Source organism: Protomyctophum bolini (genome assembly GCF_963924005.1).
Source record: "Protomyctophum bolini genome assembly, chromosome: 1".
In the NCBI taxonomy this organism is placed as follows: Eukaryota; Metazoa; Chordata; class Actinopteri; order Myctophiformes; family Myctophidae; genus Protomyctophum; species Protomyctophum bolini.
Genome location: NC_137862.1, coordinates 48,934,592 through 48,952,294, shown reverse-complemented (window position 1 = coordinate 48,952,294; position 17,703 = coordinate 48,934,592). Strand labels below are relative to the sequence as shown.

The 17,703-nt window shown below is 42.9% G+C and overlaps 1 protein-coding gene across 2 annotated transcripts in view; it reads left to right on the top strand.

The window, feature by feature from the left end:
- Positions 1-17,703, top strand: part of cd276 (CD276 molecule) — a 153,296-nt gene that overhangs the window by 2,963 nt on the left and 132,630 nt on the right. The window contains exons 2-3 of one of the 2 annotated variants that reach the window (XM_080768493.1): positions 15,583-15,740; positions 15,955-16,086. In XM_080768493.1, the coding sequence (XP_080624619.1) occupies positions 16,041-16,086 (46 nt within the window). In that variant the 5' untranslated portion in view covers positions 15,583-15,740; positions 15,955-16,040. The remainder of the gene's footprint in view (positions 1-15,582; positions 15,741-15,954; positions 16,087-17,703) is intronic. The other variant, XM_080768492.1, reaches the window with a different exon arrangement.

Genomic DNA, 17,703 nt, shown 5'->3' with positions numbered 1-17,703 from the left:
TTACAATTCTCAACATCTATAGGGATAATATTATTCTACAATGGGTTTATTTGTTAATGCTTTTGACCTCACTGAAAAGCTTAATAACCCTTAGAACAATAAACCATCAAAACCAATGTTGCCTATGATTGCGTTTAAAAGGCCATGAAGCACTTATACTGAATTAATTTCAACACCTTTCAGGCAGTCATCCAGCGACCAATGTAATAGAACATATTAATTTCATTGAATCATTAAAATATAATATATTTATAGGTTAAGATAATGCACAAAAAGAGCAATACTGTTGCTCTTTTTGTGTATACTGTTGCGCTTTTGAAGAGGCTTTTGTAGACACTTACCGTTCCATTAGTACACACTCTGATTTTCAAACCACTTTCACCCCACAGTATGTCAGTATAGTATACTGTATAATATCGTCTCTGTCGGGTGGAAACTGTTAAAACTAAAATATTTTTTTACTTAAGTTAAAAAATAGCAAAAGTAGCAGATCTACAAGCTCGAAAGGTGTCGCTTCGCACTGCGTTTCGAGTTTGTGGATCTGCTACTTTTAATTAAAAAAAAATATTTTGTATGCAGCCAATATGTTTTACACACTAATCCCCAATTTAGTTACGGTATGCCAATTGATTAGTCCCCACCCACATGTCTGTGTCACTGCTGTTATAGCATTACTGATTTCACCTGCCAGTGAGGTGCCCCCACCGGGAGGACATAGAGCCTTCGTCCTACTCCTCCCGCCCAACACTCCCCGCTGACAGGTGCCGTCCCCAGCCAGTAGGATTACATGCAACGACCATCCTCCCCAACCGCTTTCCGTCCTGCGAACATGGGCCAATTGTATGTCGCATGAACGCCCGACAAAGCCAGTTGCACCACGGTGGATTCAAACCCACAGCCTCTCCGTGGTGGTGGGTGGGCAGGGACTTTACCACTGTGCCACCCGAGCACGTGGATATGCTACTTTTCATGCTTTCGTGAGACGCTGTATGATCAAGTATAGGGCATCAATTCATGAAAAAACACACAAAAAGTTAAAATATGGAGATAAGAGGTTTCTGCCCGACAGCAACGATATACTTAGTTAGCCAGAGTCCCCCAAGGTTCTATGCTAGATCATCCTTTTCCCCCTCAACGCCAAATCTCTTCACCGAAATTTGGTGATCAACAAGGCAAGCTCACAATACTAGCTAATATTGTAGATCTGCTATTTTCAGTTTGCCCCACAATAGGTACACTAGAGCTGCAGGGTTCAAGTTGTTAGATTGTAAACACTGGATATTTTACTGTGGTGACATCAAAATACCATGTCTTTCTTTCCCCCTAACACTGTTATTTATGTTTATCATGCTTTATATTGACCGTACACTGTACAGCTCCTCCAGTATATTGTAGTCTGAGTGTCTGGAATCCTATACAGTTCAGACTGCAGCTGCGGTCCGCTTGTTTTGACCCTTGACGTTGAGCTGGATAATAAAAGTCAGATAATAAATGCAAGGGAAAACGGGGGGATTTTACTTGGCATGGGACAGGGAAAGAACTTTGAGTCATTCGGAAGACGTCAGGCCTTTGATGGCTTCCTGGTGGGTGAACAATAGAGACACCCACCCCAGACGGTGGTTTAGTTACGCATCCAATGGCATATACCTCCGTTCATGCTGCGTGAAGCGGCGCGTTGTGAGCTTGTAGATCTGCTATTTTCACTAGGTTGGGTTCCGGGCAAAACATTATTTTCTCTTTTGGGTCACGGGCTAAAAAGTTTGGGAAACACTGCATTACAGCGTTACGCAATTCAGTTTTGGATTATGTAAGTAATATGCGTTTCCACATTCTATTCTTGTTTTGTAGAAGTAATAATAATACCATACAGTATAATAATATGCTGCTGATACAAGTGAACGTCACGCATTCTAAAGTTTACTTGAGTTAAAGTAGAAAACTATTGGCATCAAAATAAACTTAAAATACTAAAGTAAATGTACTCAGGTTTTCCCAAAAAATGTGTGAACTTGTAGATGTGCAATCTTTGAATAGTTTGAATAGTTTGAAATAGGGCTGTTGTGGTTAATCTAACTATAAATGCAGTCTCTGTCTGTCTGTGTGTGCTCCACCGCTCTAGTGTAATAATAATAATAATAATCTAAATCTGTATCTAGTAACAAAAGCTGTCAAATAATGTAGTAAAAAAAAGTACAATATTTGTCTCTGAGATGTAGGTGAGAAGAAGAATAAAACGAAATCAAAACATGGAAATACTTAAAAAGTAAAATACCGATATCTCAAAATTGTACTGAGGAATTCATGAATATTTTCACGGAAATACTACTCTCTTTATGAGGATTCCTGAAGCCCCCAAGGGTTCAAATTATATAGTTTGGCATACGACCATGTCACTCCATGAAAATAACATTTTAGGCGTAACTACTGCCTTCATACAAATCCTTCTTATTCTGTCGTTAACATTCTGGTAACATTAACAGATCTACAAGCTCACAATGTGTCGCTACGACACAACGCTTTACTACTATTTATGCTGAAGAGATTTGGAGACATTTGAGGGGTAAATAACAGATATCTAAATCTAACCTGATTTCTTTCCAGTTTCCACCCTAAAACATGATCATCTGCTATTATTATTGTATAAGGAGGAAGATGTTTTTCAAAAAAGTATACAGTATTCTTTCAAATAATGTTGTTGTGGACACGCCCACCTGTTTATGCCTGGTTTGCCTGGTGGGTGGTGATGGGTGGTGATCCACCTGAACTTCAGCCTTCAGGAAGAAACCCTAAATACAAAGGGAAGACGTCATTGCACATAACAACCACATCAAGGGGTCTAATGAAGTGCTGTCACCTCATAAACACTTAAAAAACTGGAACAAATACAAAAATCACAGCATTTGTTTTTCTACATGTGACATGTTTAAACGGGTCTGGATTCAAGAGCAAGGGGTGAGCAATGCGTTTTGGAATCTCGTTGAGTTTACATGACTTATACCCACATGCTCTCGGCCCATCCCGTAACCGGAGCCTCATGGAAAGAGATTTGGTCGAGAGTTTTGGTAAGAGCTTAATGCTTGAATCCACTTTAAAATGACTCATTTGGTAAGACCGAAAACAAAGCAGCTGGGAAACGGATCAGTGTACTGCTCTCCTTAACTTAAAATGCGGAAAGCGCTTCAAGGTGCTTGACGGTGCTCTGCGCGAGGTTCTTACTCCTATGTTATATGCATGTCTATTATTTAACATCAGTGTACATGCTAAAGCTGTACAACTGATCAGTGCCAGTTTCCATGATATTGTCCCAACGCATAAGGCACTAATCAGGAGCAATTAGGGGTTAAACGTCTTGCTCAAGGACACTTCGACACTAACTCTGGTGGAGCCCGGGTTCGAACTGGCAACATTGCGGTTGAGCCACCCTGAGCCACCGCCGCCCACATTGCAGTATTGATACCCTTATTTCGTAAAACTTGAGTACTTTTTCCACCACTGGATTTTAGCTATATTTATGACAATGTGAGTTTTTCAGAAAACTGGTATAGGACTTTGAAGACTTTTCTTTTGTAATTTAGAACCGGCCTCAGGTCTGGGTTAATGGCCTCCTACAAACAAGAATAGTAGACATAGTGATTGTTTTGCAGTGTCAATATTGAAATGACATTGGTGTAATGACATTGGCTATAAATAGCCAATTGCACCTTTCATGCCAGCGTTAAAAATACACCTGTCTGTCTGTCAGTCAGTCATTCCGTCCGTCCGTCTGTCCGTCCGTCCGTCCGTGTCATGGTGTCATTGTGCCCAGCGCTTGTATTGTGATGAATCTCATGCTGTCACTTTGGCCCCAGGCTTTGTATCCATAATAGTGGTCATCCAGCCTTCACAGAGTCAGGACACAGTCAGACAGTGACACCCTCCTAGCAGGGAAGGAAGAGCAGGATGGGATGGGTAGCGCAGACACACGGGAGGATGTGTGGATGACTTGCTAATGACAATACAGTACAATAAGTAGTGTGTGAGGATAGGATGCAGACCTAACTGCTCCTTTCCTTTTGTAGTACCAGCGAGGATAAATCTTTCAGCACGCAGTGAGAGCATGGTTGATATACTGATAGATAAATTGCTCACCTTTTGTACTTTCCACGGACGAACCCCCCGTAACTCTGAGAGGGTATACAAGAAACCAAATCATTCATACATTTCCAATGGAATGTTTGCCTTAGAGGCTTAGGGCCGATTCATACTCCTATTTTAGAGCCGAATAAAAGTCGGTTCGGCTCTGTAGAGCCTAGTACAATGTGATGTCATTTGAGGTTAATTTCTGATGAGCCGAAATACAGCGCCGAAACAGCGGTAAAATAGGAGTATGAATCGGCCCTTAGATGTTGAATAGATTTATATATTATAAATATATATATATATATATATTATAATATTATATTTAAATAATCTCTGGAGCAAAGAAAGGCTTACAATCTTCACACATTTTGCTCTTAAACATCAGCTTAAAAAAAGATCGAACTAAATTCCCTATCACTGGGATATTAACGGTTGTAATTTATGTTGTTTTAATATAGGCTTAGGAGGTTAACAACAGACCTCACTTTATGCATAAATCAACTATATGGCAAAAAATAAAAAGGTTTGTATAAAACTGCGCTCTATTTAAAACTCATGCTATGTTTGTCTTGTTATAGGGACAACACGCCAAGAAATCATTTAACAAATACAACTCAATGAGACACATAGTGCAATCACATCACATGCAGCACATGGAAAAATAAACAAACTATTTTTAGAAATGTGATCATCTTGTCGAGCCGCTCATTTTTAAAGTAGCTCTCAAGTCAAAAAGGTGTGTGTACACCCCTGCTGTACACTGTACCCTGTCACAACCCACTGAAATGAAAATATACAGCCTATAGTATACAATATAGGCTATTATATCCTGTCACAACACAGCGTGTACGTTTGTACGTAATGTTAGTTTTATATGATCGGATAATACATTTTTAGGAAGGAAGCTCTGGGGAGTTTTGGCAGTGGTGGGAAGTACTGTACTTAAGTAATATCTGTAGGTACTTTTACTTTAGTTGAGTATGTCCATTTCTCAATACTTTATACTTGTGCCCGCGCCCACTACTTCTCAAAGGTATACGCTACACGGTGAGATCGGTTCTTAGGTTAGTCTTTTCATATGGCTATAAGAAGCAGAGTCATAGGATGGAATACCCATCTCACTCTATTCTTAGTGTTTTTTTTACCACATTTCCAAAACCACAACATGCTGACTATTATTATGCCTATTATATGTCACTTTTATAGTACCCCACCCCCTCCCCTGTCTGTCTCACTGTGTTCCCCCTCCCTGTCTCTCTCTCTGTCTCACTGCGTTCACCCTTCCTGTCTCGCTCTCTCTGTCTCATTGCACTCTCCCTCCCCCCAAGAACTCCTCTTCTGTCTGTCTGTCTGTTCCTCTCATGTCCTACTTTTCATAAAACTCACAGTCACTTTCACCGGTATTCATTTTTCTAAATGAGCTAAAATAGCAGATCTACAGGCTCACGGCACGAAGCTTGTAGATCGGCTATTTCTTTTTTTTTTTTATCCCACGATTTCGCAACCCATGTTTTCACCCAGTGTCAATTATCTAATGTAATCCTGGGCACTACAATCCATCTGCCAACCTGTGGAGGGCAGCGGACGGACCTCATGCTTCCTTCTATGCACGATGAGTCCAAGCTGCTTCTTTTCACCTGACAGTTGGGAGTTTCCCCGACTGGACGTAGCGCGTGGAAGGAACACGTTATTCCGACCAGTTCCTTTCCCCTCCATCAGGTGCCCTGGCTGGCCAGGGGAATTAAGGTAGTTTAAACTTTAGAGACCAGGATTCCTGCATGTTTTTTTTGAGGGTACCTACCTTAGGGGACACGGGGTGAACATGCAAACTCCACACAGAAAGGCCCTTTCGCCAACCCCGCCACGGGTATGAGCACTGATGGCGTCCCCAGCGGGAATCGTACCGGCTATTCTTGCTACTTCTGCGTGACACTAGTATGACATAGCAGGGCAAAAAACAACCTGTAAGAGGTTGAGATATGGAGATACAAGGTTTCCAACGCCATGGGAGCTTGTCTCATAGTCACAAGCATGAAGTGACGTCTTCTTCATTCTAGAATAGATTGTTAGAACAAACTGTTGCGTGTCATAAGACCAAGGATGAATCACATACATCCATCCGTACACACATGCCAGATTTATTGTCTGTTATTCTGGTCTAGTACATGTGACTGGGAAGACAGTAAGGCCTGACCTAACAGGGAACGAAGACGTTATTATAAGTACACACTGGACTCCAGTGACTGGAGTAATATTCACATTCATCTCCTTGATACGCTCCACACGTCCCAGACTCCCTTCTGGCTCCAACACTATGGAATGAACTTCCCATTGCAATCAGAACTGCAGACTCACTGTCCCAACCTTCCGCCGTCGACTGAAAGAGTCTGAAAACCCACCTCTATCTTAGCCCGTAGCACTTGCCGTAGCACTCGGCGACCTTACAGCAGAGGGCTGTGTAGTGTGTGCCTTTATCTATATCCTGCTACCCTAATAGACAGGGGTACATGAGCACCTGGCCGTTCATTCGTGCTCTATCTCCGACCAAGCCACACTTCCACCACACATCTCTCTATGCAAAATAAAACCTGCACACTCCCACAAAAGACATAGACTACATTGCATTCGCCAAAAATGTCTTCTTTACTGTTTAAATATTACTTTTCTGAAACACGCTATTCTTGCTCAACCTCAACAGCCTACGTCAGAATCGTCATGTTGGCGTCTACTACGCCAACTACGTTCACTTAATGGGGCCAGTCCTTCACAGTGACACACGCGTTAGATCAACCACGCGACCGGGATGGTTTCTACCCCTCAATGTCGTGCCTACTCTACACTGCCATCCCAAGTCCCCTCCCCCTTTCACTGCTCCTGTGTGTGACCTGTGAACTACTCTCTGACTGCACTGTGGCTTGATTTATATGTGCGAGGTTGAAATGTCATGCACATAAATTAATTATAGGTCCAGCAAGCAAATCATGATTGTCTGTTTGTGCTCAATAGGTCACCATCACATTCCGATTTTAGGTGTTGTGTTTTCTATGACATTTATTTGGGCCAGTAGTTTCATATCTATCCTTTTTCCGACCAACACAGAACATGCTAACGGTGTTAGCGCGTTAGCATCCATCTTGCTTTTCATTTATATGTGCGAGGTGGAAATGTAATGCACATAAATTAATTATAGGTCCAGCAAGCAAATCATGATTGTCTGTTTGTGCTCAATAGGTCACCATCACATTCCGATTTTAGGTGTTGTGTTTTGTATGACACTTTGGCCAGTAGTTTCATATCTATCCTTTTTCCTTTGACCAACACAGACCATGCTAACGGTGTTAGCGCGTTAGCATCACACAGCTTACAGCGTCAGTGTTGCATGAATACTTTCAACCATGACAATGCCGACTACTTTTGCTACACACACTTCCCAAGGATTATGGAGATGTCTTTATTTTTTTTTTAAGGTTGAGAAATGAAATAATTATGGTCGTTTCTAATCTCAGCATTTCACAAGAGAAAGACGTGGATGCCTTTCGCTGCGCTGTTGGCGTTGCCATGTCTCATAGAAACAAGTAAATAGGTCTTTAAAAAGAATCCCAAAACAAGCGCATATAACAGGGGTCTGTAACCTATTTTAAATGAAGTGCCATGTTTTCATTTTCTAGATAGTGAGTCAGCCACAAGCTCACATCACAACAATAATCCATGTAATAATCACAATAACAATACTAATAATAATAATCATAATAATCCTGCTACCCTAATAGACAGGGGTACATAAGCACATGGCCGTTTATCCAACAGCTTTCTCCGACCCAACCACACTTTCACCACACATCTCTATATGCAAAATAAATTCGGCACACTCCCAGAATACATATAGGCTACATTTCATTGAAAGAAATGTCTTAATTACTGAATAAATATTACTTTTGTCAACCACGCCATTGTTGCTCAACATCACCAGCCTACGTCAGAATCGTCATGTTGGCGTCTACTACGCCAACTACGTTCACTTATTGGGGCCAGTCCTTCACAGTGACACACGCGTTAGATGAACCACGCGACCGGGATGGTTTCTACCCCTCAATGTCGTGCATTTGCTGCGCCCTTCTAATGCTGCGCCACGCCTACTCTATACTGCTCCATGCGACTCGAACAGCGTCAGCAGCAGCAGCTCCGAGCCTCCGTCAGAAAGGCTGCCCACAGCACTGCACAGCCCCACACCCAAATTAATCGAATGAATGAATAAGGCGCTTATATCGCTATTGCTCAGTGGATGGGACATTTACATTAAAAGCAATCGGATGGACGCGTGGATAACGGCATGGTTGTGTGCAATCGGAGGGAAAGCTTCCATAATCCATATAGCTTCCATGCTAGCTGCTTCAGACACAGGGGAGGGGAGGGAGAAATAGTGCGAAATAGCGCTTATGCAACAATTACCCTAAAACACAAACACCTCAACTCGATGTCATTGTGAATAAGAATTTCGAGCGAAATAATAATTTTTGGAAGGACACTTTCACCCAGTATGAAGCTAAATGTGGAAGCCGTGTGTGTCACACCAAAACGGCTGACCTATAGAATCCTGTAACCAGCCTCTCGCACTGCCTGCGAGTTGGCTCCGTCTAAGGCTCCGTCTTATGAGCAAATTTAGAACTTCCGGTCTGACAGCTAGCAGATTTAAGACATCCGGTTGCTTTCAGAATAAAATAAGATTATTTAATTTGTTAATTAAATAATTTTTACATTACATTATTAGTATTATTATTACATTACAGTTATTGTAAAGACACACATTATGTTTCTGTGTAAAAATAAGTAATTAAATAACATAAAAAAGTTATCTAAATGGATAAATGCTATTCACTGGAGTGCATGGACTTTATAAAGTGGACACTGGACAAAAGACGGCTCCGCCAGGCAACTATCTGGACATACCCACGCGTTTGGGAAGATGTCCTCTACCACCCCACAGTCTCCGCTAAGCGGGAGAGGTGTAAAATTCACAGCAGCAGAGCTTCTACTGGGGTCAATGCAAAAAAATGTACCGTTTCCGGACCCAGAATGGACACTGGACAAAGAGGCCTCCGCGAGGCAACTATCTGGACATACCCACGCGTCCGGGGAGATGTCCTCTACCACCCCACAGTCTCCGCTAAGCGGGAGAGGTGTAAAATTCAGAGCAGCAGACCTTCTATTGGGGTCAACACTCAAAAAAGTGCCGTTTCCAGACCCAGAATGGACACTGGACAAAGAGGCCTCCGCGAGGCAACTATCTGGACATACCCACGCGTCCGGGGAGATGTCCTCTACCACCCCACAGTCTCCGCTAAGCGAGAGAGGTGTAAAATTCAGAGCAGCAGAGCTTCTACTGGGGTCAATGCAAAATAAATTACCGTTTCCGGACCCAGACTGGACACTGGACAAAAGACGGCTCCGCGAGGCAACTATCTGGACATACCCACGCGTCCGGGGAGATGTCCTCTACCACCCCACAGTCTCCGCTAAGCGGGAGAGGTGTAAAATTCAGAGCAGCAGACCTTCTATTGGGGTCAACACTCAAAAAAGTGCCGTTTCCAGACCCAGAATGGACACTGGACAAAGAGGCCTCCGCGAGGCAACTATCTGGACATACCCACGCGTCCGGGGAGATGTCCTCTACCACCCCACAGTCTCCGCTAAGCGAGTAAATGGGTGCTTATATTTCTATGTGAAATGTGGTGATGCTGGCATCACAATAGATGCCAGCATCACGCTGCCTCCGTCTAATAAGCACATTTACAACTTCCTGTTTGGAAACCGAAACAGATGCTTCTGACATTTGCCTGTGCGTGCTTAATCGTTGTACTTCTGAACACATTTCCCAAATCTCAGTGATTTATCCACACATCGCTCTGTGTGTGTGTGTGTGTGTGTGTGTGTGTGTGTGTGTGTGTGTGTGTGTGTGTGTGTGTGTGTGTGTGTGTGTGTGTGTGTGTGTGTCGCGTCGCCCTCCAGCTGCAATTGCGAGTGTGCGCTGTGTGCAGGGCACACTACTGAGTTTAAAACCACAGCTGAAACATGAAGTGGAGTCTGTCAATTCCCGCAATTTCCTTCTTCCCATATTGCGCTGCAACGACACTAGGATTGAGCCCCCCGAAGGGGGGCGAAATTCTAGTATCTATATATACAAGTGAGAAGTGGTACCCATACTCATTCTTTGTGCTCTATCTCCGACCGAACCACACTTTCACCACACATCTCTATATGCAAAATAAATTCGCCACGCTCCCCGCACTGACATAGCCTATTTTTTAGCCGTTCAAGTGTCTCATTTACTCTGCAAATATTACTTTTATGAAACACGCTGTTATTGCTCAACGTCAACAGCCTACGTCACAATCGTCATGTTGGCGTCTACCAAAATCGTCATGTTGGCGTCTACTACGCCAACTACGTTCACTTAATGGGGCCAGTCTTTCACAGTGACACACATGTTACATGAACCACGCGCCCGGGATGGTTTCTACCCCTCAATGTCGTATTTGCTGCGCCCTACGCTGTTGCCACAACACAAGGAATTTAACCACGCTACTTGCATACACTGCAACTCGCTTACAATTCGCAAACCTGGCAACACTGCCCTCTCTTACCAGCCCCGCCCCCACACTAGCTTGACAATGTCATCTCGCGCAGCACAGAATCTGATCTCGCGCAGGACATTGATGAGAGACAGAAGGAACAGGAGAGATTATACGATCGCTATTTCGCTTATTCCATCTAAATCTCTTTATTTACAAAAAAAATGACTCGACGATTCCCTTAGTTACATCAACATTGTTCTTTGTCAATAATCGGATTGGGCCAAAATATCACCCTTACACCGATCACTTTGCCTATTTTCGCCACACAGCCAATTTACTTCCGCGAGCGGCCGGGCCATTCTGCCCATGCGAATGCATGGAGAAAAAAAAGAGACGAAAATCCAACTATATCGGAGCAGTGCCACACACACACACTCAGTCACACACACACACACACACACACACACACACACACACACACACACACACACACACACACACACACACACACACACACACACACACAGAGAGGAGTTGACAAGTGAGAGAACGAGACGGCTGTTGCGTTTCACCATGGCCAGTGCTGTTGTAGACAGCGACGACGATGATACACGGAAATAAGTGTGGAAAAGAAAACGAGTGCCGTATCCCAAAGGCAACACGCAGCATCTTAGCAGACATCACAAAGAAATCGATCTGTCCAACGACGATGGTACAAAGACAACAACACAGCCAACTATATTCTTATAGAGAAAAGCTCTCAGCTAATTCGCCCCGTGCAAAACAATTAACGCACGGAGTTGCGGTCTGCATAGCTGCAGACATGCGACCACTATCAGTGGTGGCAAACGCTGGCTTTCAATATTTAATGAGAGTTGCAGAACAGCAGAACCACGTTACAAAATGCCATGCAGGTCACACATGTTTTCACTCCTAAAATGTATAAAACTAATAATACATGTGATCGTCAAATATATGGCCGTTAGTACTGTTAATTCAACATCCGGTGAGGGGAGGATACGGATTGTGTATGGAAATCAGCGTATACAGTGGGTGGGCTTTAGACCGGATGTAAGCCACATCCACTAAATGTACACTAAATAGAAATAGTATAAAATACTGCATAAAATGGTGTAGCCTACTGCAGCTATTTATAACCAGGTAGTGTATAAGTGAAATTACACACTTAAATTAGTATTTAATACTTGAACTAACAACAGATGGGTCTATATACTATTTGTCTTTTCTTCTTTTTTCTTTCATTTACTTACTTAGAGCTTAACAAGAATGTTACAAGTCATCTCATCTTAAAGAAACATTTAAAAAATCTTAGGGCATAAAACCCAAAGTTGTTAAACCTTTTCTTATTCTCATTCTGATTTGTTATTTATAGAAAATAAATGTGACTTATTGGGAAACAAGTGTTTTTCTTTACAAACCAAGATATTGGCCTAAATTATAATGAATATAGCCCTCAATGCTGAAAAAGAAGGTTTTAAAAAAATAGATTGAAAAAATTTAATCAAACATCGAAGCAAATCGTGAGCTTCAAATCGAACATTGAATTGAATCGTGGACTAGGCGAATCGTGATAGCGAATCGAACATCGAATCGAATCGTGAGCTGCAAATCCAAAATTGAATTGAATCGTGGACTAGGCGAATCGTGACAGCCCTAATGTATACATACGCCTGCACGCACACACACGCACATGCACGCCTGTAAGGCCCCCCCCCCACACACACACACACCAACATGCGATTCATTAAATAACTATTTCTCCGCACGCGCGCACACAACATTATTCACGTGAAGCCTACAGGGAATTACAGACGGAATGTATATACACACACACACACACACACACACACACAGTCCCGGCTCACATGCTTAGAATTTATAGATGCGCAATTTTGGGATTATTTTTGTACATTGAAAAAATATTGGGGGTCCTTTGCTCTTGCCATGACAATGTTTGAGAACCACTGCTCTAAAACAATATTAGACAAAGTTTGAGACACAAACACATTGCTCTCTCTCTCTCTCTCTTCTCCTTTTGTATAAATTAAATAGGCCTATTCATGATTCTGCTTATAGAGAAGTAGCCTATGTTAGTTTGTTTTATGGACTTGAGAGCTACTTTCAAAACGACCAGCTCAACATACCCACCAAATAAAACTATCATCCCATTGCTGCAAATAGTGACAAAATGTAATTGAGGGGCCTTTCATATAGGCTACATATAAGACAAACGCACATGGAATGGGAAATAGAGGGGGGACAATGCAAATCGTAGGCTTTTATTTTTGTTGGTATTTGACTTTGCTACTGATGATTGTAAGCAACAACAAGTATTGCATTGTGTGTTTGAGCTGACAGGCCCTTTTTGATGTCAATCACTCAAGTCATTTCAGTTCATCTAAAGCGGAAGATGCAAAAATCGTTTTTTTTATTAAAATTATATATATTTTTACTGCCATGTCATGTGGTCTACCTGCAAAGCCTTTGTAGATCGTGATCTACCATTTGGGCACCACTTAATGTCAGATCAGGGGTTTTTGTCGGCCAGCGCCAACAATGCTCCCCGAAAGCATAATCGCAGCAAATACCGGGCAGTGTGTATGAGCCTTAACATGTTGACTACACTACACTACACATAATAACTAATAACCCGTTTTCAGCTTAAAGCAATTATATTTCATTGAAGCAACTCCTTAGCATTGTTTTCATACCATGGATGTGATAAGAAAATATCAAACATAAGGGAAATATTAAATAGTATCGGGTGTACCAGTTTGGCCTTTTCTTTTTTTTCAATGGGGCAATACATTGATTAAACAAACGTTTGATTGATTGAGTTGTACAATGTTATACAACCCTAAACTACTTTTCGAATACACTACACAATACAATACAATTTCAGAACATATAATATTGGCCAATATGTCAAATATGTAAATATTACATATCCCATTGAATGGAAGCGGACCATTTGTAACACATGTTACAAATGACCCGCTTTTGCAAGTTTTCTTTGCAGTTGCTTACAGACCAGAATGAACGTGAATTCCGTCTAAACACCATGCAAACTAATGAAGAACATAAGCATGAACACATCCATGTGGATTTTTATTCACCAACACCAAAGACAAAAATTGTAGCACACATATACTCCAGGTGTAAAATTATACGCATTTTGAAGGTAAACACTTCAAACTTCCTGGGCACGTAGAGTACGTTGCTGTACACATACTGACGCCATGGCGTCATGGTGGCGTTGACCAATCAAGATATAACGTCCATGTTACAACCGTGAAGCGTTACAACCTTGGCGGCTCTCCCCTACATTTGTTACTAACATTAGGTTGTGGCGAAGTAGAAACGTGGCCAGCAGATACTGTGTTTTGGACAAACAGGCTAGGTATTGGTGTTGATTTGGGTCAACTGGACAAACAGCGTGGTGTTGTTTTGTGTCTGTGTTTGTGTTGGAGCGCCTCAGTGTGGCCGTACAGGTCATGTGCAACCTCTTCCACAGAGAGATGGAGACACTAAATCTCAGCTGGACAAACATGTTTGCATGCATGCATCGCTGCCTTGCATGCTGTGTGCTACTGTTGAGTCTGTCACTTACTTTGACTGATTTATGGCATTGTCTTTCTGTTCAAATCCAACTATGTTAATTTAAGAAATCTGGGCATATAGGTCATTGTTTCTTCACTGTGCACACGTGTAGCCTATTGTATGTCAGACTGTATGTCTGTCCCACAGTCACAATCCTTTAGTAATTAGGCTGTGGAAATATTCACGACAAAACAATGGTACATTTCCAATAACCCATCCGTTACTACATGTGGAGTCAACTCCCGCCATTTCTTTCTTCCCATAGTGCGTGGCGAAGTAGCTCTGGGATGAGTGCGCGCGAAGCGCGTACGAAATTCTAGTATTACAACAAACAAACAATGTGCACTTAAGCCTCTCCAACTGATCCAAAATGCCGCAGCTCGCGTGGTCTTCAACCAGCCAAAATTCTCACACGTCTCCCCCCTTCTCCGCTCCCTCCATTGGCTCCCGGTCGCTACCCGCACAGAATACAAAACAAAACCCTACAAACCCTCCCGTGCACTCAGATCAGCCAAGCTGGAAGTACCTTCACTAAAAACGCAGGGACAAACGCTCCACACGTCCCAAAACTCTTCTCCCTTCTGGCTCCAAAACTATGGAATGCACTTCCCATTACAATCAGAACTGCAGCCTCACTCCCAATCTTCTGCCGTAATCTGAAAACCCACCGCTTCAGACTCCATCATGGCCCGTAGCACTTACCCTATACCCCCTTAGATAGCACTTCATGTAGACATGTTAGACAGCATTTTATACAGACTTATACAGACTTGCATTTTATGTAGTCATAGCACTTTATAGCATGTATATAGTATAGTATGTATAGTTTATATGTATAGTTTCATTATATAGATATTCCACTGGTATGCTCTTAGCTTACGCATGTTTCATGATAACTACTTTTTATGTATGTGATGTATTGCCATGCTTTTAGTTTTTGCTTATTGTAAATCGCTCTGGATTAAGAGTGTCTGCTAAATGCCTACATTTTAAATTGTAAACAAACAAACAAACAAAAACAACAGCATTATTGTACAGTGGGCTCGTCATCAGTCTGATGAAGAATGCAAGCTCTAGACGTCACCAATGGAATGTGTCTGAATTGAAGTTAGTTGTGTGTCGGGTGTCGAGCACTGAATGAAATGAGCAGATCTACAAGCTCGGAAAGCGCACAACACTGACGCGCAACTAAGTATAACTCACTGAGGCTTAGTAGTAGTAGTGTGCAAGGTTGAACTTTTTGCAGTTTGTTCTGCTCTTTGCACAGCAGCACCTGCCCAACTCAGGGGGTTTGATGTGCCCGTCTTCCTCCATTCCCTCATCCCTATGCTGCCTCCTCAGGGGCTGAGGGAACGCAGGGCCCAGTTAAAACTGACACATGCTAGTCCCAACTAAACTACTCTTTGGAGAATGCCTTCGTCGGATGCTGTAAGCCCAGTCCTCACCAACGATTTGCAACGCAACTACCAACTAGAACTCATGTTCTGCGTTCTCTCTTTCCGTCATGATAGTAGCCACCATTACGTCACTATGCTACAGTGCACAGGTTTAGGCATGAAGCCTCATCAGATGTTTTCTCCATCTCTCTCTCTCTCTCTCTCTCTCTCTCTCTCTCTCTCTCTCTCTCTCTCTCTCCCTGCAGTGCCACCGTGTCTGAAGAGGTCATCTCCGTGCTGTGACAACCCCTTCCTCCTCCTCCTCGTCCTCCTCCTCTTCCTCCAGAAGATCATGCTGACCCTCCTGCTGTCTGCGCTGCTGGGTTCCCAAACTCTCGGTGGGTGTTTTTGTCTGTGCCCTGCCATTGCTCAAATACAATGTCGAACAGGGTATTTCTACATTGTGGTTTTGCTATTTTTGAGTGGCGCTAGCCACTCCTATAGACAGCTATGTGTGTCCCAGGCTGTGTCTGTCTGTCCGTCCGAGTACTGAAATAGCGGTTGTTGACCACCAGGTGTCACTGTTGCGCAGCCTAACACACACATGCACGCACACACACACACACACACACACACACACACACACACACACACACACACACACACACACACACACACACAGTACAGTACTACAGCACGAGTACAGTACAGCACCACTCACTTAGTTCAGACTGGTCTGATTTTACTTGTGTAAAAACGTCCACTACAACTGTGGACTTCTTCCACCACTGCCTGTGACCTGCCATTAACCTTCGCCCCGAGTCACAGTCACTGCTGGGAGAAATGCCTCCTCCGTTCAGACAACACTCCCTGCAGTATTCACACTCCTCCATCCTTGTTCAAAGGCAGAGCAACAGTTCAGACTGTAGCTAGGCTACTCCCAAGACTAATAGCCCAGACAGGCAAAAAAAACATGAAACAACTTCAGTCTGCTAGAGAGGAGTTGACATAACTTGTATTTAAGTAGGGTTTGTGCAAGGGTCATGCTTTTTGTGGTATTGTAGGGGTGGGTTGTTTTTGTGTTATCATTTTTTTTTATTGTTCGGCCTGTAAAGCGGAATAGCTTTGGTCGTTTTTTTCTTTTGTCAGATTCGGGAGGGTTGGGTGGTCCGGGGAGAGGAACTTGCTGGATGTTGCACTTTTTCTCTTTTGCCGTGATTCAGAGAGAGAGAGAGAGAGCGAGTGGGCGTGTGGCGTGCGGGGAGTCCTTCCTTACTCCTTAGTCATATTTTTGTACCACCACAGGAAGGCTAGTGTGGTTGATGTAGCAATTCAGGAGGCATAACTCATACACGGTCAAAGTTTCACTTCAGTAGAAATGGTGCTGCTCGAAGCGAAAACCTGTGTGTCATCATAAAAAATAAAGAGTGAAACAAATGGCCGGTTGCTCGCTCGATAGCGCTTCACGACCCGGTAAATAAAAGTGGGAAGTTCAGCATGTCAAGGAAAGGATCAACATGGAGTATATTCCAGCTCCGTCTATCTCTGTTACTGCTACTTTTTCTATACTCTTGTGTGAAGCTGTCGTATGTCCAAGTATGTGTTAATTTACGAAAAATAATAAATAAAAGAAAAAAAGGTTTAGGAGGTTTCTGCCCTCGACAGCTACAATATTACGCAGATAAAGTGTTCCTTTAAATTAATAGAAAAGTATTTATTGCACTGGTCAAAAGGACAGCTCTTTCCTGAAGGCCGGTCCGGTCCTTATGGCTGCATGTGCGCGAGTGCGACGCGCACACAGGCATTTCAAGTCTCAGCTCAGGAGACTGTTTTCCAATGGCAGGCAGTGAGCTTCATTAGGACTCCACTGTGTCTTTGAGGCCATGATAATGAGCCTCTGGCCTGCTCATTACTGACTGACTGCATGGGAGAGAGAGAGAGAGAGAGAGAGAGAGAGAGAGAGAGAGAGGACAATCAGGCGGTGTCTGGCTCTGATGGAGGTCTTTAACTGGCTG